This window comes from Aureobasidium melanogenum (genome assembly GCF_000721775.1).
Source record: "Aureobasidium melanogenum CBS 110374 unplaced genomic scaffold scaffold_16, whole genome shotgun sequence".
NCBI lineage: Eukaryota > Fungi > Ascomycota > Dothideomycetes > Dothideales > Saccotheciaceae > Aureobasidium > Aureobasidium melanogenum.
This window is the reverse complement of record NW_024470068.1, coordinates 27,399-52,538: the sequence shown is the minus strand read 5'-3', so window position 1 is coordinate 52,538 and position 25,140 is coordinate 27,399. Positions and strand designations below refer to the sequence as shown.

The 25,140-nt window shown below is 49.0% G+C and overlaps 10 protein-coding genes across 10 annotated transcripts; 5 read left to right on the top strand and 5 right to left on the bottom strand.

Moving 5' to 3' along the window:
- Positions 1-708: 708 nt before the first annotated feature.
- On the top strand, positions 709-1,316 carry M437DRAFT_85972 (uncharacterized protein; the record flags this gene model as incomplete). Its single annotated transcript, XM_041028377.1, has 3 exons — positions 709-818; positions 888-966; positions 1,077-1,316. The coding sequence occupies 3 exons, from the start codon at positions 709-711 to the stop codon at positions 1,314-1,316; spliced, it is 429 nt and encodes a 142-aa protein (XP_040878094.1).
- An 828-nt stretch (positions 1,317-2,144) lies between these two features.
- Positions 2,145-2,685, bottom strand: M437DRAFT_67457 (uncharacterized protein; the record flags this gene model as incomplete). The annotated part of the gene is made up of 2 exons (XM_041024944.1): positions 2,145-2,422; positions 2,487-2,685. 2 exons carry the CDS (start codon positions 2,683-2,685, stop codon positions 2,145-2,147), a joined length of 477 nt encoding a protein of 158 aa, XP_040878093.1.
- A 2,417-nt stretch (positions 2,686-5,102) lies between these two features.
- On the bottom strand, positions 5,103-7,107 carry M437DRAFT_76646 (MFS general substrate transporter; the record flags this gene model as incomplete). The annotated part of the gene is made up of 7 exons (XM_041026658.1): positions 5,103-5,176; positions 5,241-5,346; positions 5,404-5,737; positions 5,791-5,921; positions 5,977-6,349; positions 6,395-6,515; positions 6,567-7,107. 7 exons carry the CDS (start codon positions 7,105-7,107, stop codon positions 5,103-5,105), a joined length of 1,680 nt encoding a protein of 559 aa, XP_040878092.1.
- A 1,280-nt stretch (positions 7,108-8,387) lies between these two features.
- Positions 8,388-9,716, bottom strand: M437DRAFT_52357 (arginine N-methyltransferase 2; the record flags this gene model as incomplete). The annotated part of the gene is made up of 2 exons (XM_041022336.1): positions 8,388-9,092; positions 9,207-9,716. The coding sequence occupies 2 exons, from the start codon at positions 9,714-9,716 to the stop codon at positions 8,388-8,390; spliced, it is 1,215 nt and encodes a 404-aa protein (XP_040878091.1).
- A 1,325-nt stretch (positions 9,717-11,041) lies between these two features.
- Positions 11,042-12,692, top strand: M437DRAFT_52499 (acyl-CoA/sterol acyltransferase; the record flags this gene model as incomplete). The annotated part of the gene is made up of 2 exons (XM_041022369.1): positions 11,042-12,220; positions 12,279-12,692. 2 exons carry the CDS (start codon positions 11,042-11,044, stop codon positions 12,690-12,692), a joined length of 1,593 nt encoding a protein of 530 aa, XP_040878090.1.
- Positions 12,693-13,086: 394 nt separating this feature from the next.
- M437DRAFT_52362 (fimbrin) lies at positions 13,087-15,217 on the top strand (the record flags this gene model as incomplete). Its single annotated transcript, XM_041022338.1, has 4 exons — positions 13,087-13,109; positions 13,159-13,369; positions 13,423-14,147; positions 14,197-15,217. 4 exons carry the CDS (start codon positions 13,087-13,089, stop codon positions 15,215-15,217), a joined length of 1,980 nt encoding a protein of 659 aa, XP_040878089.1.
- A 3,709-nt stretch (positions 15,218-18,926) lies between these two features.
- Positions 18,927-19,268, bottom strand: M437DRAFT_67453 (uncharacterized protein; the record flags this gene model as incomplete). Its single annotated transcript, XM_041024943.1, has 1 exon — positions 18,927-19,268. One exon carries the CDS (start codon positions 19,266-19,268, stop codon positions 18,927-18,929), a length of 342 nt encoding a protein of 113 aa, XP_040878088.1.
- Positions 19,269-19,719: 451 nt separating this feature from the next.
- Positions 19,720-21,046, bottom strand: M437DRAFT_67452 (subtilisin-like protein; the record flags this gene model as incomplete). Its single annotated transcript, XM_041024942.1, has 2 exons — positions 19,720-20,840; positions 20,893-21,046. 2 exons carry the CDS (start codon positions 21,044-21,046, stop codon positions 19,720-19,722), a joined length of 1,275 nt encoding a protein of 424 aa, XP_040878087.1.
- A 1,035-nt stretch (positions 21,047-22,081) lies between these two features.
- M437DRAFT_85964 (uncharacterized protein) lies at positions 22,082-22,424 on the top strand (the record flags this gene model as incomplete). Its single annotated transcript, XM_041028376.1, has 2 exons — positions 22,082-22,171; positions 22,233-22,424. 2 exons carry the CDS (start codon positions 22,082-22,084, stop codon positions 22,422-22,424), a joined length of 282 nt encoding a protein of 93 aa, XP_040878086.1.
- A 699-nt stretch (positions 22,425-23,123) lies between these two features.
- Positions 23,124-24,308, top strand: M437DRAFT_67451 (NAD-dependent histone deacetylase SIR2; the record flags this gene model as incomplete). Its single annotated transcript, XM_041024941.1, has 1 exon — positions 23,124-24,308. One exon carries the CDS (start codon positions 23,124-23,126, stop codon positions 24,306-24,308), a length of 1,185 nt encoding a protein of 394 aa, XP_040878085.1.
- Positions 24,309-25,140: the final 832 nt, after the last annotated feature.

The following is a 25,140-nucleotide window of genomic DNA, read 5'->3' as shown; positions in this document are numbered from 1 at the left end:
GTGGCAATTTTTAGAATCAATAGTCCATTGACAATTGCGCTAGACATGTTCCTTACCATTATTTGGCCAAGTTGCTCAGCCACGGGCTGGAAGGATACGACTGTCAATGGCCTGCATTGGGGTCGTGGGAAATTGCATTGGCACATGGCTGTCGCCACGCCAAATCTCGGGTACGGGGAAGCCTGGCCCTTAGTTCGCGCTGTCCCTGGAGACTCTGGATTTTGGATTCCTAATTGCTGCTGTAAAGATATGCAGACGCAGCAGAAAAAAATCAGTTGCGATAGCGATACTGTCGGATGTTGCTACGGTTGAAAAGTCGTTGATGGAACTGCTCAGGGAAGGGTCGCTGACAGTAACGGCCGGGCAAATTTGAGAGCCTAAAGGTGAGACCGATTATGAATCCTCCAATCCAGGGCTTCTACCACACATTTCGCTGGGATCTGGGCGTAAGGCACTAACGTTTAGTGGATGAGTCGGCCGAGGGTGAGGCTTGCGCCAAGGGTCAATGCGACCAAACACTTGATCATGGCAGCATGATATATAAGGACTCTACTTGTGCCTTGGTGATTGCTCTTCTCTATCCATCCACTCACTAATTACTCAACCCAACTTCGACTTCGGTCTCACACTCGCTTCAGCAACCAACCCAATAATATAATCTCTGCACCTTTTTCTTCCCCAAACCAACACCACCCCAACAACATCAAAATGCAGTTCACCATCGCCGCTATTGCTGCTTTCGCCGCCTCTGTCTCTGCCATGGCTCTTAACACCACCGCTTCTGCTAGCCCCGTCTACGTTACTGAGGTTGTTACCCAGTAAGTCTATTGAAGCCTCGTGTTAATATACACAAAAAAAAAGGTTCAGATTGACTGACTATACCATAGTTTGACCACTTTCTGCCCTGCCGCAACAACTTTGACTGCTGGCTCTCACACCATCACCGTCACTGCTCCTACTACCATCGTAAGTCCTCCGAAGTCTCTGGACGAAAATATGGACCCGGGCATTTCTGAAGCCTCGAGCCCAATCTTCGACCACCTGATTCTACACTACGATACTGACCAGCTATACAGACCATTGAGGATTGTTCGTGCACACTGGTCAAGACTAGCTCTGTTGCCGTCCCTACCGCACCTGTTGTCACCGCTCCCTACAACAACGGTACCATTGCCACCAAGACCTCTGGTCACGCATCTGGCACTGGCGCCGCTGCCTCCAGCACCAAGCCCGCCCACTTCACCGGCGCTGCTTCTTCCATGAACGTCGCTGGTGCCGCCGCTGCCGCCCTCGGCATGGCCGCTCTCATCCTCTAAGCACATCACATGGTGGAACTGGAGCTGAGATGATCATAATGTCTTTGGGATCATTTGAGGCTCCATGGCACTAAGATGAGCAATCTGTATGGACAAGGCATCTTTTCGTATATCTTGTACATTTTGTTTTTGATATCTGTTGTTTGGATTTTTTTTCTGTTCTTAATGATACCCTCCATCTGCGCGGATGAGGACGTACGGATTTATACCCTTTTGCAAGGGCTTTTTCTTATTGGGCTTGCTGTCAATCAATACAATCGAAAAAAGTACAACCGTTGTACCCACACTGCTGCAACTTTGAAATGCTTCTTCTCTTCTTCACGTTCGATGGACATTGCTTTGTTCCGCGAACCATCTTGCATTGCATTGGACATAAACACTTCAGCCATGATCTTGAGATAGATCACGGAAGTCGATTGGAAAACCTGCAAGTTGCAGATTCTCTTTGGTCATGTCTTTGATATACGAACATTCATGCCTTTTCATGGTATGGAAACTGCTCTACCTCGTTTGGAAGTTGGAACAAGTAAGTGTTATCTATCTATAAAATTGCACAATATCATTGGAAAACAGATCAGTATCAAGTGAAAGGGTGACAAGTCGTTGGCTTTCTCTGGTCATATCTCTGGTTGGTAAGCATTTGTGCCTTTGGATAGCATATGGTTTCAACTATATTGTCACGGGCGGTAGGGTCAAACTGCTAATGGACACATGTTTACAGAGAGTGGGAGAGAGATTTTCATTTCCTGCTTGTTTTTGACAATCCTTCATTGCCAATTGTTTGTACTTTTGCTTGTCCCAAAGCATCTCCAATCCTGCTTGCCTTTTCTAAAGATCCTTTCGCTCCTTTCTGTTGTCCACAGCACAAACATCGCACAAACAACCTCTGGGAAAGTTGCCTTGAACGATCTGATCAACGATGATCCAGAAGACGTGAGGAACAAACGAGGTGAGGGAACGGAAGGGTTTATCGTACTTGAAGCCAGCATTCTCACTTTCGTGGTGGCCAAAAATGTATCTGTCGGTGTTTCTGCCTGGCTTGGGAGGAGCAGCAAAGGCAGCAAAACCTCTGGGCAAACCGCCAATGAAGCGAATGCGGTCACAGTCTGTTCGAGCACCAGGCGTTAGTTGAAGTTTGGAAATGTGTCTATCCCGCGAGGTCGTTCTTACTCAATTCGAGCATCATGCTTGGTGCAGAACGGTGTTTGTTGAATGCGACTGTTAGGCGTTCGAGGAAGTCGTCGTCGGGAATGGGAGTATAGTTGAGCTCAGCCTTGGGGCGATGCTCCGGGTCACTGTCGAGCGATTCGATCTTGCTGAGGTCGAGCTCGCGGACGGCGACGTGGGTGGGGAAGAGGACGTGTGGCATGGTGTCTTTTTGTTTGGCTTGTCGATGCGTCAGGATAGGTTCAAGGAAGAGTGATGGGATCATATACACAAACAAGGCGGTCATTGCTCGTGATAGAATGTTCCGGTCCCTGTCCGTAGGGTTCTTTGAGTCTCCGTGGATGAAGTGAGCATTGTGATTTCTGTCTTGTGATGTGTGATCGGTATGGCTCACTGTTCGTCGACATGAGAGAACCTTCAGACTTCACTGAAGATTGGCACACAAAAACTTGGGTGTCCAGGATCAAGACCTGATGTAGGATATACTATAAAGATGCATAACATCATTTGTGATGGGGAGACTCTTCATTAAAATCAGAAATTTGGTCTGCTCTCGTTGGACATATCTGTGTATCTCGTTTCCATTGTGACCTTTCATAGTATACCAAGATTCTGAATGTTCTGTGGGAAACCAACAACTATTTTTCTCCCATGGAAACTCCCATTATGTGGATATAGTACAAGAATGCAGGTTATCAAATAGTTCTACAACGATGTCCAGTGAGAGCCTCTCGGATCCTGGCTTTCGGTGGACAACGCCCATTCATCTAATCATATTATGACTTTTGATAGTATATTGAAAACTTGAGAGCTTCGTAGAGGAGATGGAACATGTGGTTATCCCAGCAAAGACTTGTACATCCCAAACCCACCATAAAAATGCAAGATATCTGTATGATTCACAGTCACATCCAGTGAGAGTCCCTCTTGCCATTCCTCTCAATGGCGAATATCACTTCCATACTTCTCTTTGTGACTTTCAATAGCATTCCCAAACATCAGTCTCACCTCGGAGATCCAGAAATCAAAAATCTATAACCCAAGAACCGCCCTCAAGGCCCCCAGAATCCCACTCACAACCCACCAAACAGCACCCCAAACCACCTTCACAACTCCTTTAAACACCATAACAATAGCGGCACCAATAGCATAATTAAGCACAAACCAAAGCAGCACCACCGAACCAATAACCAGCAAAACACGCGTTCCTGCTGTTTTTGGGCCTACCACTGAGCCATTTTTGTCGGTGAAGAGTTTGGAGGCATAGTCTCGGGGTGTTGTGTACTGACGGATTTGGCGATGGTGAAGAGATAAGTGGGTGTTGTGGTTGAGGAAGGAAATGTGGTGTTGTTGGATAGCGCCAAGAGGTGAAGTGCAGGATTTCGGTGATGACGCAGGGTCCGATGCTGTCCATGTCGTGCAGGCGACAGAGGACCTGGTTCTCTCCTGCCAAAGTCGAGACCTTCTGGTTGACTGTGTAGCGATGGAGCTCACATCGCCAAAGAGATGACAATGCGATGAGATTGACGGTGTTGATGAAGCAAGCTTCATGGTCGGCCTACACGAAAACTTCCGACACGAGCCTGGGACTGCGGCCTTGCACGCGCCACTGAGAGAAAGGCATTGTCTGCCAACAGAGGCAATGGTGTTATGTTGCATGTCTGCTGCGACAAATACTGATTGAATGAGAGAAGAAAGTTGTGTTATATATATAAGTGTACTTGAGTAGAGTATGATTTGAAGCCTGGAGAGAAGATTTCCGCAAGAAACTCTATGGTGAACACCGTGAGAACAACATTTATATCACACTCACTGCTTCTCATCGAAAGTATTTGTATTCGACCTGGTGTTTTCGTCAAATGCTTTTCATCCCATCACACCCCTCAAATCCTGAGCACCTCTCAACCCGTCCACCGAATCCACGCGAAATTGACCGAACGCCCCTACCAATTATCATAGCACTGTCTGGATCGCAGTCCCGATCTCATAACATATGCCAAAATACAATCCAAATATCGCGCAAATACATGGCAGCCTCGGCCAAGACGGATATCTCCTCTCCTTTAGAGAGCTTCTTTGTTTTGTTATTCACCGTGTCCTTGTTCTTGTTCTCACATGGCTTGGAGATGTGATCGCCAGGCTTTGTATCGCGGCTGATTTGTTGATGGCATAGAAAGCCAGTGAGTTTGAAGTTCGGACGCGTAAATGGAACAGTATGGGTAGACATCTCAGTCGAGTATGGCAATCCCGTACCAATCTTCCGCAGCGGAGGGATAGTAGTGCTATATCTATGGAAGGCTGGAGCGCAAGGCGGATTTGTGGTCGCAGAAGTGGGTGCTCTGTTCCAAGGAAAGCTTTGTCGCGCAACAGCTGTTGTGATGTGGCATTGCATCTTTGCTGAGCTCTGATTTTGGACAGCGGGTAAAGTTGTTGTAGACTTCTGTATGTGGGTGCATACATGTAGGTGAACGAAGATCAGATAAAAGTTCTCATAGGCAGCTCATTTTAGCTCTTTTGCAGACACGTGGCAGGCCAGTCATGAGGTCTTGCGAGCACTTGAGCTGCTGTCGCCTCATTTCTGTGAGTCTATTCATCGTTCGATTTCTCTACACTCGAGGTCTAGCAAGTAATCTTCCTTTGCTTAGACAGTATACCGATTACCAGCGCCATACTTGCCAAAGCAATCTGAACAGCTACGAAGCGAAAAAATCAGGGTCAGCTGGACGGTCTTCAAGAGAGGGAGTTTGAGCGACATACCGAACGTCCTCCTGAAACTCATGACGAAGGCACGGACAACCATACGTCGAAGATGACCATGCAAAGTATGCACATAAGCAACATCTGACAACACCTTTCTCGCGATCTGTGCCAACGCATCAGCTATGGGATTCGATCAGAAAAAGGGTTGACTACGACATACCTTATCACCACCAACAACTCTGCCCAACATCCTGTGGAGATTCGAACGTAAAGCAGATCGGAAAATGGCACTTGCAGCACTGACGCCAGCAACGACACTGATGCTGGAGCTGAGGTATAGTCCTGTAGTCGCAATGGCGATCTGCTCTTTCTCAAGTCCAGCAGTCAAAGCAACAAAGACTGCAGAATTGGCCATGCCCGATCCGCAGCCGCCGAAGAAGATGACTAGTGATGCAGCTGTGCTGGTGTGACCGTGCCAGAGGACCAAAAGCAAGGAAAAGCAGAGCATAGCGGATAGACTTGCTAGGATTGTCGGAGGCTTGTAGCGACCGGTGCTGTACACTGTTAGTCGATTGAGAGAAAACATGTCTTGAGACGATAAACTGACCGCTTTATCCAAGCACCGACAGCAAGGCCACCAAGTGTATTGCCAAACACAGCGGGAACAAGGTGAGCACCAGCTTCACCCATGCTTGCATTAGCAGTGACCTGGAAGTATAACGGCACCAAAAACATGAGCTGGTGATGAATGTCAGTACGGAAGGACAACCCAAAGGCATACAGCAGAACTTACAGAAACTTGAATACCAGTCTGAATGAAGATGATTGTGTAAGAGGTGATCACTGCATCTTTGCCCAGCAATTCCAATGGGAATATCGGTTCGTTGGCCCAGAACTTCTCTGCGAGGGCAAAAAGAACCCAAGCAGCAACGGCAACCGCAACCAAGGTGACAAGAACAGGAGTACTGGCCTGTTTGCTGCCAAGATCGAATGCCGTGATGCTTGCTAGGATGGCAATTGACATGAAGAAAGCGCCGACAAAATCAATCCGTTTGAGCTTCGTCCAGATGCTTTGCTTGAGTTCATCGTTTCTTTGTGGTTCCTCAAGTCTCCACCAGACCAGCACGATGGAGAGAAGTAAAAGCGGACATTGCCCAATGAAGGCCCTGTAGAATGTGAGTTGGTAATCGAAGCATTACCGAGGTACTCACCATCGCCAACCAATGGTCTGTGTCAAAAAACCTCCTATAAGACCACCACAACTTCTACCTACAGTTGAAAAGACGTTGACATAACTTCTGTATGCCGCAACCTCATGCAGTGGTACAAGATCTAGGCAGAAAATAAGCAGAAAGAAGACATCTCGACTCAAGATAGACATACCAGTCAACAAGATGGAAACCATGGAGACCATACCAGCACTTCCAGCGCCTTGGATGACACGTCCAATAATCATCTGAATCATATTCTGAGCAATTCCAGCGATAGCAGTGCCAGTCAGGAACAGAACATATGACAACTGCAAGATTGGCTTCCTTCCGAAGATCTGTGATAGCCGTCCGTACATTGGTTGAGTTGCGCAAGTGGCCAGACCAAAACTCGTTACTATCCAACTGCCATCGATCCAATTGCCGCCTCCTAGGCGAATGAACTCAGAAGTGATATGTGCATATGTCGCAAACACTAGAGTCGTATCGGCTTGAGAGACAAAAACACCGATCAGGAGGACCGAGATAATGCCAAAGATAGAGCGTGCGGGTCGTTCATTTTGTGGGCTCCCTGCTGTCGAGTCTTGCCCTTGTGATTCCTGAGTATCGACTTCCCCGGCATTGGCCTCCTGGTCCAGCAGAGGCGTTGTTTCCTGCTCGACAGTATCCTTTGGTGCGACCAGCGCATTCGAGTCCTCTCCTTGGCGAGCAATCATGGCTGATAGTCAAGATAGGATAAGAAAAGATCCAAGAAAGGGGAAGTCTCACAGACGCAACACGAGCACGTGGGCGACGGTTGTTAAGGTTGATGCGGCTGGCGGATACGAACCGATACTTTTACAGAATAGGTAGCGAGGCCACGCGTGCTTATATTCTCCTTACCTTCCTGCCATTCTACGTGCAAATTTCTCTTTAGAGTCATTGCTTGTGATTGCACCATCGCACCGCGACATTCTGGGCCGGAATGTCGGGTTAGGGCTTCTTGACAATGTGATCGTCTGTTCTTGTTGCGATAACAGGATGTCGCAATTGGTTGTTGAGCAGTCGTGATTGAGAACCTCGGGATGTGGAAGGGAGGCTGCAGGCTATACCGCTTCAGGATAATGGCGTGGGGTAGCGGTTGCCATTCAAGGGCAGCATCAGGGTGTTATGCTCAACAAACTTATCACGAGACATCGGCGACGATATAAACTCTTTACAAGACCTTATAGCATCTTGGAAATATCGAATGAGGTGATCATGGTGTCTTTGATGCTTCGGGAACATATCCGAGCTACAAACTGCGCGTGTTGCTGTCACGATACACGAAGGGAACTTTTCCAACAATGTCTACATGCGTTTGCGTGTGCACGAGTAGGAATCTTCAGGTTCACAAGACCAACATACAGACTATCTCCAACACAACAGTATATGCGCAGAGAAAACGCTCCTGAATATAGAAATGTGAGGGCGGCTATGTCTAGCTTCATACAAGTATTCTTTCGTCGATAATGTGTTGATATGACTGATTATGCGCTTCTACCATGCTACGTTCATGACCGGTACCCACACCTACACTGTGCCCCTGAGCTGCATTCCTGGCTCAGTAAAGTCATCGACGAGATGGTGGCTTCTTTCAGCCACACACGGACAGTACCCTGGCCAGGCCCGCATGTCTACAACCGTGCTCTGATCAAAGCTATAGTATCGTCAAAGTACCACCTGGATACAAGTGTGTGCTTTTGCCTGTTGCGTCCATCTGGAACGTACGAGAAAGCAAGACAAGCGGCTGTACGGGGACCAGGCGAGAGTGTCATCACAGATTAGATTCCGTGCCTGACGCCATAAGAAGGCTGTGTCTCGAACGACTCGCCACCACGAGGCAATTCTGCGGCGAAGGTGTTGGATGAGTAATTTCATCCGAGCAACCAGCTCGTCCTTGGTTGAATAGATGTCAAAATGCAGTTCAGACCCTTTTTCTCGCGACGCCAATGTTGCAATGGTCGACAAGTTCTGCTCAACCAACAAACTTGCAGGTGGGCATGCGGTAGTTGTCCAATGCCCAGTAGCGGCGGCGCACACCTTCCCATTCACCCTGCTCATCAAGATCGGGAATGTGAATATCCTCAAACTCGGTATCCATACCAGCATCGAAGAGGTCCATCTCTACTACTCTGGTGTAGACATCGTAGCATACCTGTCTGTCGGCACCGAGACCATTGAAGAAACCAAAGCGACCTTCGGGGTCAAGCAGACCAATGACATACTCGGTGAAGAACTCCTTTAAGGCCTTGTACTCCTCGGCGAAGGTATCAAAGTAGATTCCGTCAAAGACCTCGTTTTGCTCAACGAGCTTAGGGACAACATCTTGCCATCTGCCTTCGTGGATCTTGACGCCAGGCTTCTCGTACCAGCCATCCTTGCGCATGCGAGCTAGGACATCAGGGTGTGCTTCGATGATGTGGTGAACTGCGACCTTCTTGTCTTGGAAGATACCATCGATGATGCCCATGCCGTGACCGACGTTGAGAACACGAAGCCCGGGCTCGGGGCACAGGCGGTCGACAGCCTTTTGCATGATATCGGTCTCCCAAGACATCATGACACCGTTCTTGTCGGCATCCAGCAGTCTGTCGCCCTTGAAGGTCAAGTGTGAGGCAAGATAGTCTTCGCTGTTGACATCGACCTTTGTCTCTTGGCCGTCCTCGTCGATCTGAACGAGCTCGGGCACGCTTTGAGTGCCAGGAACAGTGCCGTCAGGGCCAACGAGCTCAGGGGCACTCTCTTCAACCTCGACCATGGACGCTTGCAGAGAGCCAGCGTTCTCACCCTCGACAATTTCAAAGCCTTCAACTTCCTGCTCTTCCTCTTCGCTGTCGTCCTCGTATTGTGCCAGCAGTTCAAACCCATCAAGACGGCTGAGTAGAAGCTCGGCGCGGACACCGGCCTCGACCATTGCCTCATAGCACTTCTTCAAACCCAGTCGCAGAGCCAGGCATCCGGGAGTCTCGTTGTTGTCGTCCAAGTCGTTCCAGATGGCACCGTTCTCCAGTAGGAACTTGATTGTCTTGAGAGCCTCCTCTTCCTCTAGAGCAGCGTCGTTGAGAGTGGCTGCTTCATCGACGTCCATATCTTTCTTGTCCTGTGCAGTCTCGTCGTCGGGCTCGCATGCAGCAATGGCAGCATGAAGAGGAGTCATTCCAGTGTCAGAGTCGACAACATTGGCGGAACCTTTGGGCGTGCGCAGGAGACGGCGGAGTGAATCGATGTCGTGATTGGTGGCGGCAAGGAGGATCTCCTGCTCGGTGGTGTCTGTGTCGATGTCCATTGCTTGATCTTCTGCCATGTTGGGCTATGTGATTTGACGGCGATGATGGTGTGAAACAAAAGTCGCGATTGTGATTTTTCTGCCTCAACAAAAAAGCGGAGAAGATGCGGGGAGTTCGTCTCACGAGCAGCCAGACTTTCTCTTCTTGCAGGGCCTATATCTCTGTCGTTTTTCGCACCATACTCAGTGTCGGTATACACGTCTTTCTACGATCAGAGAGCGTGTCGAGCAGGAGCAAACCTCAGCGCCTAAGGAGCATATCTGCAGCCATGTCTTTGGACATGTTCCCTCGTCTCTATTCATAAAGATGGAGCTCTCGGCGAAGACCCTGACGGCATGGCTGATTGGTCAGGTTTCGTACAACGAGTACGATAGCAACGCACAACACCAAGCTATCTTCTGTTTCGGATGCACAAGAATTTGTTGCCAAGAGCATAACATATAACTTCTGCATACCATCTTTCAGAACGACAACGAGCACACATACCTAGTCATGAGTTACTCGGATGCGTAGACGTCCGAGACTCCGGCTCCGAATAAGCTACATCACCGGTCAAAGCTGGTGCACGTCATATCAGATCGTCAGCCAAGCGACAAAAAGTAGTAACTCTTCCGACTGGACATGCCAACTTGTTGTCAGGAGATTCGAATTTCATATACGACAAACTGATACACGTATTGCTGTGGGCCGGCCCTGTTAACCTGCGAATTTCATCACCTTGTATCATGCTCTGCCATTTCTTCTTCCACTAACCCTGTCTCCTTCCTCATCTCACCCTAGCCACTTTATCCATCTTTCCATCAACCAATCAATATACTCGGCTCGTCTACGCTGACGACAACTCGCTATCATCATGGACGGACTTGCAGAGTCAAGTCGTCGTCGTCCCAACCTCCCGACAAACGACACTCTCGATGTCCAAGAACTCGTCGGCAGCATACAAGGCGATGGCACTGCCTCTCTGAAGCCTCGTCACAAACAGACAACCGATCTCCAAAGTGCAGACACACCCAACAGTTCAAGCTCCTCCTCCTTGACCTCAGACGAAGACGTTGAAGACTACGACAAGATCAAGCTGGATCCAGACACCATCGTTGACGGCAGCAGCGGCGGCCCTCTAGGCGATGCAGCCACCGACGATAAGCCAGACCAGGACCTCTCACTCAAACCTTCTAGGTCAGGTGTGGGACGCATCAGACAGAAATCCGATACCGACACTCGTCAACTATCACCAGACTCTCGTCGCAAGAGCATTCAGATCCGCCTTGAAAAGACCGATCGCAAAGGTCACTACATCCTGACCGCCGACGACCCAGACATTCGCGACATCCTTAGAAAGGGTATGGAAAGAGAAGAAGCCTCACAAGATCCGTCCAAGAAAGCGAGAAGTCTACGAGACCTTGTCTTTACTCGCCAGTTCACAACTTTCGACCGACAAAACCCTCTCAGCGCAGAGTCGCCCTTCCACGGTTTCTTCACTCTGTTCTGGTTGGCCATGGTCCTCATGTTCTTCAAGGTCTCTGCGTACAACTGGAAAGAGCATGGAAGTATCTTTGGTGGTAATGAGGTCTTCAAGATCATGTTCAGTCATGATGTCTTGATCCTGGGACTCACTGACGGGGTCATGGTCTTCTCATCTGTCTTGGGATTCTTGCTACAAAAAGCGATTGTCAAAAACTACATCAGCTGGAACGGATCAGGATGGATTATCCAGAATGTCTGGCAGACCTTCTTTCTAGGCTCTGTCGTCTGGTGGATGTTCTACCGTGAATGGCCGTGGACCCATACTATCTTTATGGTTCTACACACCATGGTCTTTCTCATGAAGCAGCATAGCTATGGCTTCTACAACGGTCACTTGTCCGTCTTTTACAGGCGACGCAACATGCTGAGAGAAAAACTGCGAGCCCTTCGCGAGATGGAGCCTATACCATCCGCGCCAAGCAGCCCTCAAGGCATAAGTCCTGCAGTGACTAGTGCGATGGAACAGACTGACACAGGCGAGAAGAAGCGTCGTCCTATGGTTCATCGAACTTCAACAAATCTGGATAACGAAAAGTCTGATGTAGCTCGAGTTGCGAAGGCTATGCAGTCCGGTCAACCTCTAACAGTGGATCAGATGCTAGCATTTCAGCGCATCATCGAAGAAGAGATTGCCGCGCTAGACAAAGAGCTGAAGGGTAAGGCGCAGTCTGACGAAAAGGCATATCCCAACAACCTGACAGTGAGCAACTTTGCCGACTGGACCATTCTACCCACACTGGTGTACGAACTTGAATATCCCCGCCAGGAACAAATCAACTGGTGGTATGTACTGGAAAAGTCTATGGCAACATTCGGTACGCTTTGCGTGATGCAAGTCATCTCTCAAGCATACATTTACCCTCCAGTGGCCGAGACTGTGCGCATGAAGGAAGCAGGCATGTCATTGGAAGACAGAGCAAGGCAGATGCCATGGATTGTGAGCGACATGCTGTTTCCACTATTGTTGGAGCAGCTCTTGTCGTGGTATGTCATATGGGTAAGTCGTGACGATGCAGCTACACTGTTTAGAATACAAACGACTGACTGTAATATAGGAATGTGTGCTCAACGTGCTGGCCGAACTCACATGCTTTGCCGACCGAGGCTTCTATGGCGATTGGTGGAACAGCGTTTCATGGGACCAGTATGCAAGAGATTGGAACAGACCAGTGCACAACTTTTTGCTTCGACACGTCTACCACTCTTCAATCTCAGCCTTCCACCTGTCCAAAGGATCGGCGACATTCGTTACGTTCCTGTTGTCGGCATTGGTGCACGAGTTGGTCATGGCATGTCTTTTCAAGAAGGTGCGCGGGTATCTGTTTACGATGCAACTGCTACAGATGCCTCTGGTGATGCTCAGTCGAACCAAGCTTCTCAAAGGCCGAAACCTGTTAGGAAATGTGGTGTTTTGGATTGGGCTCTTCGTTGGCCCGAGTGTGCTGACCAGCTTCTATCTTTTGATTTAGTCTTATAGAATTAGAGATGGACGTCTATAGAACAGAAGAACAATCGTTGTTACTCAGCAGAGAATATCTGTGTTTTGTGGCTTTGGGCATTGATCGTGAGTGGCGGTGCAATGCAGACCGAGGCCAATCAAAACTGTCGGCAGGTGAATCCTCGTGCTCGTCAGGCGAGTCGACGTCACCCTCCGCGTGTCTTCCTATGCTTCTGCCTTCTGTCTCTTTTTTGTAATAGCATCGATTGAGGCTGAGTAAGAAAGTCGTAGGAACAAGAGGCCGTTGAAACTGAAGGTGGAACAGCAGGCATCCGGATTCCGCGTCGCATCATTAATAAAAGCAATCTCCGCCCGCCATCGACCGCATCTACCGATAGCTCCTCCTTCACCCCACCACCGCAACCATGAACGTGATCAAGCTGCAGAGGTACGCCGCGACTGCGCGCAATCTGAGGGCATGAGTTGACTTGCTCTAGGAAATATCCTCAATTTGACCAAAATGAGATCTTCCAGCTCTCCAATGCCTTCCAGAACATGGACGTCGACGACAAGGGCTACCTAGATGAAGCCACCGTCATCAAGGCCACCCAGAACTCAGAGCGCCAGCCCTACGATGTTGTGCGACAGGCTCTCAAGGAGGTTGAGCTCGATAGCTCGCGACGAGTCGAGTTGGATGACTATGTTGATGTATACCACCATGACTGCCCAACCCACCCAGCACCCGGCTGACAGGCGCCCAGTTGATCTCGAAGCTCCGCGCACCATCGCAAGCCCAAAAGAGCATGGCCACCGGGCCCACTCGTTCGCGCGGCCTCAGCAATGCCCAACTACAGGGCCAGCAACCCACTCCCGGCCACGCCTCCAAGGGTAGCATCGGCGGCGGCGCAAGCACTGGAGGTGGTCGCATCCACGTTGGAGGTGCCACTGCCAGTTCGCAACACACTATTAACGAGGATGAGCGCGAGGAATTCACTCGTCACATCAATGCCGTTCTTGCTGGAGACGCCGACATTGGCGACAAGCTGCCCTTCCCTACCGATACCTTTGAGATGTTCGACGAGTGCAAAGACGGTTTGGTGCTGGCCAAGCTCATCAACGACAGTGTGCCCGACACAATTGATGAGCGTGTTCTGAACAGACCTGGCAAGAAGATCAAGACTCTCAACGCTTTCCACATGACCGAGAACAACAACATCGTCATTGAGTCGGCAAAGGGTATTGGTTGTTCAGTTGTGAACATCGGCTCTGGCGATATCATTGAAGTCAAGGAGCACTTGATTCTCGGTCTGATTTGGCAGATCATCCGCAGAGGTCTGCTCGGCAAGATTGACATCAGACTTCACCCCGAGTTGTACAGATTGTTGGAAGACGATGAGACTCTGGAACAGTTCTTGCGCCTGCCCGCTGAGCAGATTCTGTTGCGCTGGTTCAACTACCACTTGAAGAACGCCAAGTGGCACAGAACGTAGGTGCAAAAACGCAACAATCTTGAATATATGGCTAACAGTATGCAGCGTCTCAAACTTCTCAGGCGACGTCAAGGATGGTGAGAACTACACAGTCCTTCTCAACCAACTCAAGCCCGAAATCTGCTCCCGCTCGCCCCTCCAGACCAACGACCTCATGCAACGCGCCGAACAAGTCCTTGACAACGCCGACAAGCTCGACTGCCGCAAGTTCTTGACTCCCAAGTCTCTCGTCGCAGGTAACCCCAAGCTCAACCTTGCTTTCGTCGCCAACCTGTTCAACACCCACCCTGGTCTTGATCCCATCACCGAAGAAGAGAAGGCTGATATCGAGGACTTTGATGCTGAGGGTGAGCGTGAGGCTCGTGTCTTCACTCTTTGGCTAAACAGTCTGGACGTCCAACCTACTGTTGTTTCCTTCTTCGACGACCTGCGCGACGGTACTATTCTTCTGCAAGCCTACGACAAGGTCATTCCTGGCTCTGTGAATTGGCGCCACTGCAACAAGCGTCCTGCCAACGGCAATGAGCTCATGCGCTTCAAGGCTGTCGAAAACACAAACTATGCTGTCGAGATTGGCAAGCAGAACCGTTTCTCCCTTGTTGGTATTCAAGGTGCAGATATTACCGATGGCCAACGTACTCTTACCCTTGGTATGGTCTGGCAGCTCATGCGCAAGGACATTGTCAACACTCTTGGTAACCTCGCTCAACGTATGGGCAAGCGCGAAATCAGTGATGCAGACATGGTCACCTGGGCCAACGGTATGTCCAAGAAGGGAGGCAAGTCATCCTCCATCCGCAGTTTCAAGGACACCACTCTCGGTAACGGCATTTTCTTGTTGGATGTTCTGAACGGCATGAAGAGCAGCTACGTCGATTACGACATGGTTGCATCTGGCCGTAACGACGACGAAGCATATGCCAACGCCAAGCTTGCCATTTCTATTGCTAGAAAGATGGGCGCAACCATCTGGCTCGTACCCGAGGATATCTGCAATGTTCGCAGCAGACTTATCGTCACTTTCATTGGCAGTCTTATGGCCACTGCTGAAAAGATGGGAGTGTAAAAGAGAGATGAACACATTTTGCGTCTTTGTCGATTATTCTAATGTTCCTCCTCCCATCACTGCTTTGTTTTATATCCAGATCACGCGAATGCTACAGAAAGTTTTGAATACACGAGTTTCCTCATTTCTTGTTCTTTTTGCTTTTTCTTGTGTTCAGCTATTGCTATGGTCGTTGCTTGGTTTGCAGGTGAGTTTGTTAACGAGACTTTCCACGTGCTGACCACGCGAAGGACATGTCCGAGGTTCATTCTTTTTCGAAGATGACTCTTCCAGTTTCTCGCGCCAGTATTATTTTACTAGCTACTTTCTTTCCTGCGATTTTCTTCTCTCTACACCCTGAGACCACTTCTCTTTCCTTCCAAGACTTGATCACAGGACGATAACCAGTGTACCTGAGACAAGGACAGGATGGTGTTTTCCCTACGCGCTGTCCAAGCAACTGGACGGAGTTTACCTCTCACGACTTCTATGACACTTTGTCGTATCCTCACACAGCAAGCAACAAGAGTGTCTGCTGCAGAGAGGACTATTTCCACGACTGCATCCACCACAACACAAAAGAGGGATATCCACAACGTTACCCTACCCACGGGGCGGCCAGAATTCCCCCGACACACAAATCAAGAGCTGATAACTTCAAACCACAACAACGTAGGCAGTATTAATTCTATTTAAATTCTGAGACTTGTATCTTATTCTGCATATGTTGTTTATCTATTGTATCTATTTAGAAAAAAACCAAGTTAGTTGGATCATATAAGAAACTAGAATATATACTAAAACACAGTGACCAAAAGGCTATATTGGTTACTTTGTTGAAAACCCATAGTTATTCTTCTGTCTACTGGATTTTAATACAGAAGATTTATCAATAGATATAGCTACAGTAGAAGATCTATCTATCTTTGTTTTAACCCCCTACTACTAATATTCGTGTTGTGGTGTTACTTGTACGTTCTGTAGTTGTCATTTGTGTGTCGGGGGAATTCTGGCCGCCCCGTGCCTACCCTGGCCCTCCGAACCAGAAACCAAACCCATCAACATCGAATTCCTGCATCAAGCAGCAACCTCCAAAGCCAAAATCTCGAACCCGCAAACGATTCCCGAAGAACAGAGTACCAAAGATCTACACTCAACTATCCAGTCACAGAAGGAACAACTGGTTCGACAAGAAATAGATATCAAGCGACTGAAGGAACTTCTGATGCAACCTGGATTTTCTAGACAAAAGAAATGGGTTTATGAATGTAAGAGTTGTGGGGAGGTTGGTGTGGGGGTGGAGATGGAAGGAAAGGGGAAGAGTAGATTTTTGGAGATGCTGGAGAAGAAAGAAGGGCAGAGGGAGAGGTATGATGTTTTGTAGATGGAAACCAGGATAGATGGATGGGAGGGAGAAAAGGGTACGAGGGGTTAGAGAAGAGGAGAGGTAAAGAAAAGGGATACACGGGTAGCGTAAAAATGATGCTTGGGATGGTTCAATGCAACGCCCAAGGGTCAGCAGGAGCACCGAGTTTCTGGAGTAGTAGTAGTCATATAGTTAGGCCACCGATGCCGGAATGTGGAGTTCACAGTGAACCAAAACAGCCTTTTCGATCAATAAGAAAGGTATAGAACGGTCTAGGTGCTCATTCATTTCCAAAAGTGATGTTCACATTCAGGGATGAGAAAAAGTGTTATCTAGGATGGATGATAGAAAATGGATGACAATGATGAGTGATAGGGCTGTATGATAGGTATGAATGATGGCAATAGATAATCGGGATAGAGTTGGGAAGAATGAGAAGGGATTGAAGACGGGAGTGAGAGGGTAAAAGGGGCACGGGGCATCGGCTGAGAGAGGTTCGAAGAGTTTTGAGAGTTTTCTCAGGGACCGTTGGACATGAAGCGTCAAGGTTGTGTGCTGGCAAGTTTTCAGCTCAGTCCTTCTGTTGGCATCTATCAGGGCAAGTGGGTTTGGGTATAGGAACAGTGACACGTAGGAAACTAGAAAAAAAAAACTGGATACTTCAAAAGAAACATCATGGATACTAAACCTTTCGCACTTCATATCCGAAGGTGAGATAGAATCATCCTCCCCGTGTTCGAAATACTGTAACGCTGCACGAAGTGATAGTTTTGCAACAAAGATAACTTAGGCAATGCTCGTTCGATCTTGACGACAGTTGGTTCTGATTACTCGCAATATGCTAGAGTATATTCTGTAAAATTTTCAGTACATATTATCTGTTCTGTTGGCGAGGTATATGGTGTTGAAGTCAACTCGGAAGTATCGTGGTCGAAGCCCCCACCAGGATTCGTAGCCGCACAGCGTTACAGTATTTCGAACACGGGGAGGATGTAATCTCGTGTAGCTTGTGGAGTGGGAAACAATCGGCTTCGGACGACTCGCCTTGGTGCACTAGAGTATTTTGGCTGCTGAGTTCCACTAGATATCGAGTTTATCGAAAGCAGTAAAGCGCTCAGAGAAACGGCAGCCTTGGCGGCGCTTGCGACTCAAAAACACGACTCAGTCAGCAGGCTCAGTGGCTATACCACTTTGAGATCTTCAACGCCGAAGAAGAGTTTTCTTTGAGCTCGAAGAAACGGTCAGATTTATGCAAATTCATAAGGATACGCTTGCGCGAGCTGAACACTGCGACTCGCAAGCTCAGCCAGTCGAATCTGTGGAATCTGTCGGTCATTACCAAATTGGGGGCAGCCAAAATACTCTACTCTTGCGGAGCTGGACTTGGATGGATCACTTGAGAAGACTGTGGGTCCGTTCAGGACAAATTGAGACTGCCCAGTCTCCATTGAGCGATCGTTGGTGGCGAGAGGCACATCGAGGAGACGAATGCAGGCATTCATGTCCTTCGAGAGTTTCAAGAACCGCCGGTTGGTCTGCGCCGTCAACAGAGGTCCAACGGCGGCGAAAGTATGGATGATAGGGCACAGATCCAGTCCACGATCTCGCTCCGACTGAGAGTCAGGGCACAACAAAGGACCTGGACGCTTGCGATAGGGTCTTCGATGCTGAGGAAACAGCGATGATCACCTTGCTCCTCGAGCTTGTGCTCTATGGCGGCATCGATGGTGATAGTTTCGCGAACCTGAGCCGTGGCACTTGACCTGTTGTCCAAGAAAGGTCAGGTGGACGGTGCGTGGGGAGTGGAAGGCGATGGACTCGAGTGAGACCAGTGTACTGTCGTGGCCATAGTCAGAAACGTATTGCCTTAGCGCTAGTGATTGCGTCTGGAAACGCGACCGTGGCAATCAGCAGTCTTTTTAGGATCGAACTGCTGCTTCGACCGCTGCAGTCGATGCATGCTCGGCGTACCTCATCTCACCTCTCTCTGGGAGTTTAACATGAAGGTCTGACCGAGCTCCTGAAGTGCATCTTTTAAGAGTACTGCGGGGATTTACATGTGTCATGTATTGCCAAAATCCTTACGGCCTGTAGGCCCACTTCGCGTCCTTTAGCTGGGATTGTCAATTCTCGCCGAGCAAATAGTGCGTCTTGTCAACCACCTGCAAGTCTCGATCATCGCCCCTTCTCACTACAGCCATCTCTCCTTGTTGATGCCTGTGAAGACCCTTCCAAGGCAGACACGTCTAACTCAGCCGTGACAACAATCAGTAAACTTCGTGTCCAATCGCTGATCAGCTGCGCTCCGCCCCGATTGCGAGTCACGACTAAGGACCATCGATACTGAAATGCGTCAGACATTGCTCAGCACCACTCGCCCTGCCCATCGTATTGCCAGACTGCAATGACACCAGGATCCTGTCTCAAACGCTCTCGATATTCGTCTGTCATCGTGCCACTGCTGAGTCCCTCTGGTTGGGGTGCATCCTCTCGAACCGAGATATCTCCCATGGCTTTCTTGTGTGCTTCTAGCGTGTGGTAGTCGGCGAAGCGAACATAGTACCTCCACGGGGTAGTGCTGCCTGGCTCAAGCTCGAGGGGTGCCACGTAAGGTTTTGAGTCTTGTTGCAATGGTGGATTGTTGGTGGTTGAATTTTTGGTGGTTGAGTTGATGGTTGAATTGCTGGTGGTTGAATCTTCGGCCATGGTGTTGAAAGATTGCTAAATGGGAAGCAGGGGCCTGTGCCTAGTATATATTGTATGCCGGTCTAACGCCCTAGGTGATTGGGACTAGTCATGGCTGATATTCACCTTGTTATGACAATGACTCGCGATTGCATCATGCAATGATGACGTCAAAAGATGCCTGTAGACAAATCTGTATCTTCTTTCATAACACAATTTCAAGTTTCAAAAAAATGAGCACGTTTATGAATCGTTTAGTGTAATTCGTGGTAGCCAGACCAAGCAGGTATATCTTTTCTTGGTGCTACTTGAAAGGTTGTCTAAATTCCCTTGGCCTCCGACGTCGAATCCCCGCGCGCACAGAGGAATTTGAAAAGCATGTCTGAGAAGATGATGCGATGATGTACAGTGGATAATCTGCTAGACATGGAAGCCTTTTCTCCAAGTTTGGGCGACCATGTGAGCCTCATACCTAGAGACCCATGCGATATGGCTGGCCACCGGTAGCCTTTCGAAAACCAGAGTTGATCATGAAGTTTGCTTGATCGGCGGGCATGTTCTCGATGTAATCGGCATCTGCGTTGTAGAACAGAAGATCTGCAGCATCACTCGGAGACAAGTTGGGGCCCTGGTATCCGTAGAATACTGCCAGTACGCCGGCTGCATAGGGCGCAGCAAAGGAGGTGCCAGATTGACGGATTGGAGCGTTGCCAGCATTGGCTACTGTATAGACGTTGTCCCCAGAAGCGACAAAGTCGACCGCTTGACCACGGTTGGAAGATGCTGCTAGTCTGTAGTCGCTACCACTCGATCCGATACAAGTCGTGTAACCGCTGTTGCATGGGAATGTGCCTGAGGCATCCTCGCCGTCGTTTCCTGCAGCGGCAACCATCGCGATACCTGCATCAAAGGCTTGTTTCAGCGCTTCAGATGCTGTCTGGCTAGCCCCAGTACGAAACGACATATTGATGATCGAGCCCTTGAAGCCAGAGACAGACTTTTGACTGTTGTGGCGGTTCACAACATCTCCTAAGGCTGCGATAACGACGTCCGCCGTGGTCTTGATCTTGACATTAAGTAGGTTAGGTTTCTTGGCTGCTCCATAGGTTCTGCTGCCAGCACAACCCGCAACTCCCGTTCCGTGATTGCGTTTGTCGTTGAAGCTGGGATCGTCAGATCGGTTGATAAGGTCGGTAACTCTGCCTTCGAACTCTGGGGCCTTCCCATTGATACCACTATCCATGATGTATAGATCCACGCCCGCGCCACTGTTAGCCAGGTAAAAGTAGGAGTCATCTGCGGGATTCTTCACGTTCGAAGAGAGATACTTGAGGGCATACCCTACACCAGCATCGGCATCGCGAGATTCTAGGATTGATGACGAGTTATAGGCTTCGGTATCCGCTTGGGCCTCCAGATCGAGCCACTCGCCGCCCGAGTTCTGCTCAACATACTGAACGCACTTGTCTTGTCTCACAAGGTTGAGAGTGACGTCCAAGAGGCCAGCACTATATCCGAGGTTGAAAGGGAGTTTCAGGATGATCAGGTCAAGGAGACCTGGGACAAAATTGAGATGGTCCTGTAGAGAGCATCCTGTGATTGGTCAGATATCTTGGATGATCGTGTCACTCTCCAAAATTCTTACCATCCTTAAGACGCACGATGTAGGAACCGTCTATCGCGTACTGCGAGGCAGGATAATACGGAGCTAAGTCGAATAAGTCGGCCGGAGCTGCCACTGCCATACTGGCGAGTGCTGTAACGATAACGAGGAAATTCTTAGACAGGGTGAAAGACATCTTACGAAACTGCGTGGTGGAAGAAAAATCAATATTCGAGCGAGATCACCGACTAGATATACCTGGAACGATACAGACAAAGAGCTGCGAATCTGCTGATCTTACCACACCTCTACAAACGCTATGTCGTCAACTCCCAACGATACTCCAATCGTCACATCTGTACGTAGGCCAAGGGATATTTCAGTGGATATAAGATAACTAGATTGAGCAGTGGATAGAGGGAGTGGAGCATGATCAGATGTCGGTTCGAGTCAGTAGCAAGAGACACTAGGTACGAGTCATTCGGGCCATGCTTTCCATACCCACGGAAATCCTGCGAACAGTTTACTTGGAAGCCAAACCCAGAATTGGACAAAGAAGTCTCCGCGGCCACTCCACTGCGCCCCTTCCTCGATCATGCGAACCTCCCCGTGTGCAAAAATGTGTAACGCGCGTGGCCATAAAAATGCACAATACTACTAGAGAGTATGTTGTCCACTGAAAAGCGATCGCTTCTTAGCTCTCTTTGACCATATTTTATTGCTCAATGATATTGTGCATCTTGAAAACGTGTACTTCGCTCTGCTATGGCCGGACTATAGTGAAAGTTACATCCTCTGGCTCGCGGGGAGGAAGGAAGCACTATTCAGCGTGCAGCTCTTAGCTTCGACAAGTTGCTATATATGACGATGGTCATCGATAGCTGCAACCTTATAGATCATCGATTTGTCCACGGCGAGGAGCAAAAGCGGACAGCGGGAGTCACAAGCTGGTATGAATCTTGATTCTGCAGTCATCCTTCTGTGGGTCTTCTTTTCAAGGTTCAATTTGAACGTTCAGGGATGAATGGTAGCTAGCGTATGGTGGCACGGCGTTCTGCAACTTCACGGGACAATGCAGTTGGAAGAGCAAACAATATAAGAGGGAGAATTCTGCCTGCCAAACACTTATTCTCTTGACAAGAAAAGATCAAGCACCTGACAAACCCAATCATACCATTTCTCTTTGGACTCAATCCCAGTCCACAGATCCGAATCTTCTTTTATAATCAACATGCGCATCTCAATTCCCACCTTACTTGTGGCTCTGGCTTCTATCATTTCCGCCTTTAGCGAGCCCAAAAATGGTCTTCAGACCGCAAAGGTAAGTCTCGATATGTTAACGGCAGTAGAGGCGGTGGCAGCAACTGACCTTGCAACTCTAGTTTGCCCTTGGCCGTCGCCAGGACACTGTCTGTAACGACTTTTCATGCACGGTGGATAGCGACTGCTACGCTCAGAGATGCGGTGCATGTATATTGCCTTCAGATGACGGCGATGAAGATGGCGGCTTCTTCAGACAAAAGCGTCAGGATGTCGTTGGATTTTGCGATTGTGCTGTCGAGGGCTGTCGGTAGATATACTCAAGCTTGACTATGGAAATGGTGTTGCTGCTCGTCTCCTCTGACGCATCGATGTTGGTATTGGTATCTCTTCATGATATATCCTCCCAGTATACCTTCGAGGGGGCTGACTCTGGTCAAATCACATATATTCCTTGTTTGTTCCTAAACAGGCTATAGTGTTACAGTTGGATTTCGGGCTATCATGAACTGTACGGCGTGTAGGCAAGGAGGGATAGAAAAGGATCCAGGATATGATATCCAGGTTCAGTGGCCTTCTTTTGATGGTTTAACAATCAGCTTGCTCAATGCTTACTTTTTCGCTTGCTCTTTTCCGCATTTCATTCTCGCGCTGAACTCATTAAGAGAGACGAGAATGATGGATGTGTACATGTCGAGATAGGCGTTGCGGGAGTGCCCTCGTCGGAAGAAGTGGCCGAGCCCTGAATCACGATGACGCAAGCTAACAATCACGCACGAGTCAAAAAGCAGACCCGAGTTTGTGGGGTTTCTCGACTTCTTTCAGACATTTATCCACTGCTTACACGCCACTATCCTACCACCTTATCTCGATCTACGACCGCCGAAATAAGATTCGCAATTCCTTTCTCACGTTGGCTCCGTGCCGCCCTCAAAATAGGTCGCAAGAACAAACCACACCGCCAGTCAGGCGCAAACAAGGACCGAGGAAAAGTTGGAAAAGGTCGTTTCAAAATGGGTCAAGACGGTTCGAGTCCAGTAGATGAGAGTGCGCCTTCCAAGACACTCGAGAATCGCACCCTGGAAGGTCTGGCCAAGTATATCAAGGATGGCCATGCAAAGCGCATCGTCGTCATGACTGGTGCTGGCATCTCGACAAGTGCTGGCATTCCCGACTTCCGCTCGCCCAATACTGGTCTCTACGCCAATCTTGCTAGACTCAAGTTGCCGTATGCTGAGGCCGTCTTTGATATCTCATACTTTCGCGAGAACCCTACGCCCTTCTATACACTAGCTCACGAGCTCTATCCTGGAAAATACCGTCCGACTGTTACACACTCGTTTATCCGTCTACTTCATGAGAAGGGTCTTTTACTCAAACTCTTCACTCAGAACATTGATTGTCTCGAACGCGAAGCTGGTGTGCCTGACGAATCCATCATCGAAGCCCACGGCAGTTTCGCCCGCCAGAGCTGCATCGACTGCAAGAGCCCATACCCGCAAGAAGAGTTGAAGAAACACATCGACGCCAAGACTATACCTCGCTGCCAAAAATCCAGCTGTAACGGCCTCGTGAAGCCTGAGATTGTCTTCTTCGGCGAGCAGCTTCCTCGCGCCTTCTTTGACAACATCGACGTTCCTGCCGAGGCTGATCTCTGTATTGTCATGGGCACTTCCCTCCAAGTACAGCCTTTCGCAAGCTTACCCGGTGCTTGCAAATCTGGCGTCCCAAGAGTTTTGATCAACATGGAAAGAGTCGGAGGTCTTGGTTCACGCTCCGATGATGTTCTATTACTAGGCGATTGCGATGCTGGCGTGCGAAAACTCGCCAAAGCTATTGGATGGGAAGACGAGCTTGAAAACCTATGGGCAAAGACAGATCCTGAATACGTTCCTGGCAAACCCATCAAGACAAAAGATGAGATCGCCAAAGAAGAAGCAAAGAAGTCGAGAGATGAGAAGTTCCAGGATGAGGTTGACAAACTTACCAAAGAAGTCGACAAGACTTTGGACGTGTCCAAATGGCATCGAGATCAGCTCAGGAAAGATCATCTTGATGGCCAGACTGAGACTGGCTCAAAAGATGCAGTCAAAAGCGAGAAGACCATGCGGTATGATGAGAACGCAGACGATAAGAACAAGGCACCTTCCAATGGACTAGGTCATGTGTTCCCTCACATCAACGAAAAGTCTTCATAATGAGATGACGTTTGGTTTTCTCTTTCTTTTCTCTACCGCGGACGCGTTCATACAACTACATAAATGATACCCTGTTATGAACTCTTCACCACTTTCCATGGAGTCTCACTTCTGAGTTTCTTCAATTGTACTGCAATTGATAAGCGAGTCTGCAAGAACAGTCTTTGACAGTGCAACCCGCCTATATAAAGAAACCTTCGTTAGCGCTACACCATCGCAGAGGAATTGGAGGATCCTCCGGGATCTGGAAGGAAGAATGCAGGAGCTGGAGACGCCTGTGCGCGAGCCTTTGCCCCTCGAACAGGTCAGACTGATGAACTGCAACACAGAGCAGAGCACCAGGTCACTGAGGGCAGTGCTTACATCGTCGACTCTCCTATCGAGGAGAAATAGACGTATGGTACTCCGATGTACTTCCAATGCAGGAGAAACATGGAATTCAGGGGCTACAATGGGTTTGGAGCAGGACACTCGATCAGGAGATGTGACTCTTCATCGACTGTACATTGACCTGGTCGTTGTGCTCAGCCCCAGATCGACAGCATCGTTGACCGCAAGGTCGAAAGGGCGAGCGTTGTCATGCTTTTCTTGACCGAATGGTGTCATGGCGGTCCGAGATTGAACGCCGTTGAGGAAGATGTGGTGTCGATTGTACTCCGAGTTAGCAGTGTGATATGCTATTTATATGGTGTTGGATCCTTAGAGATCAATTAAATCACTATCACTGTCACTTTGTCCAAACAAAGTGAATCCCCCAATCCCCTTCCAAAACAAGCAAGCACCAAACTCCCACGACTGACTCCCCACCCACGACTCCATTGTTCGCCCTCGT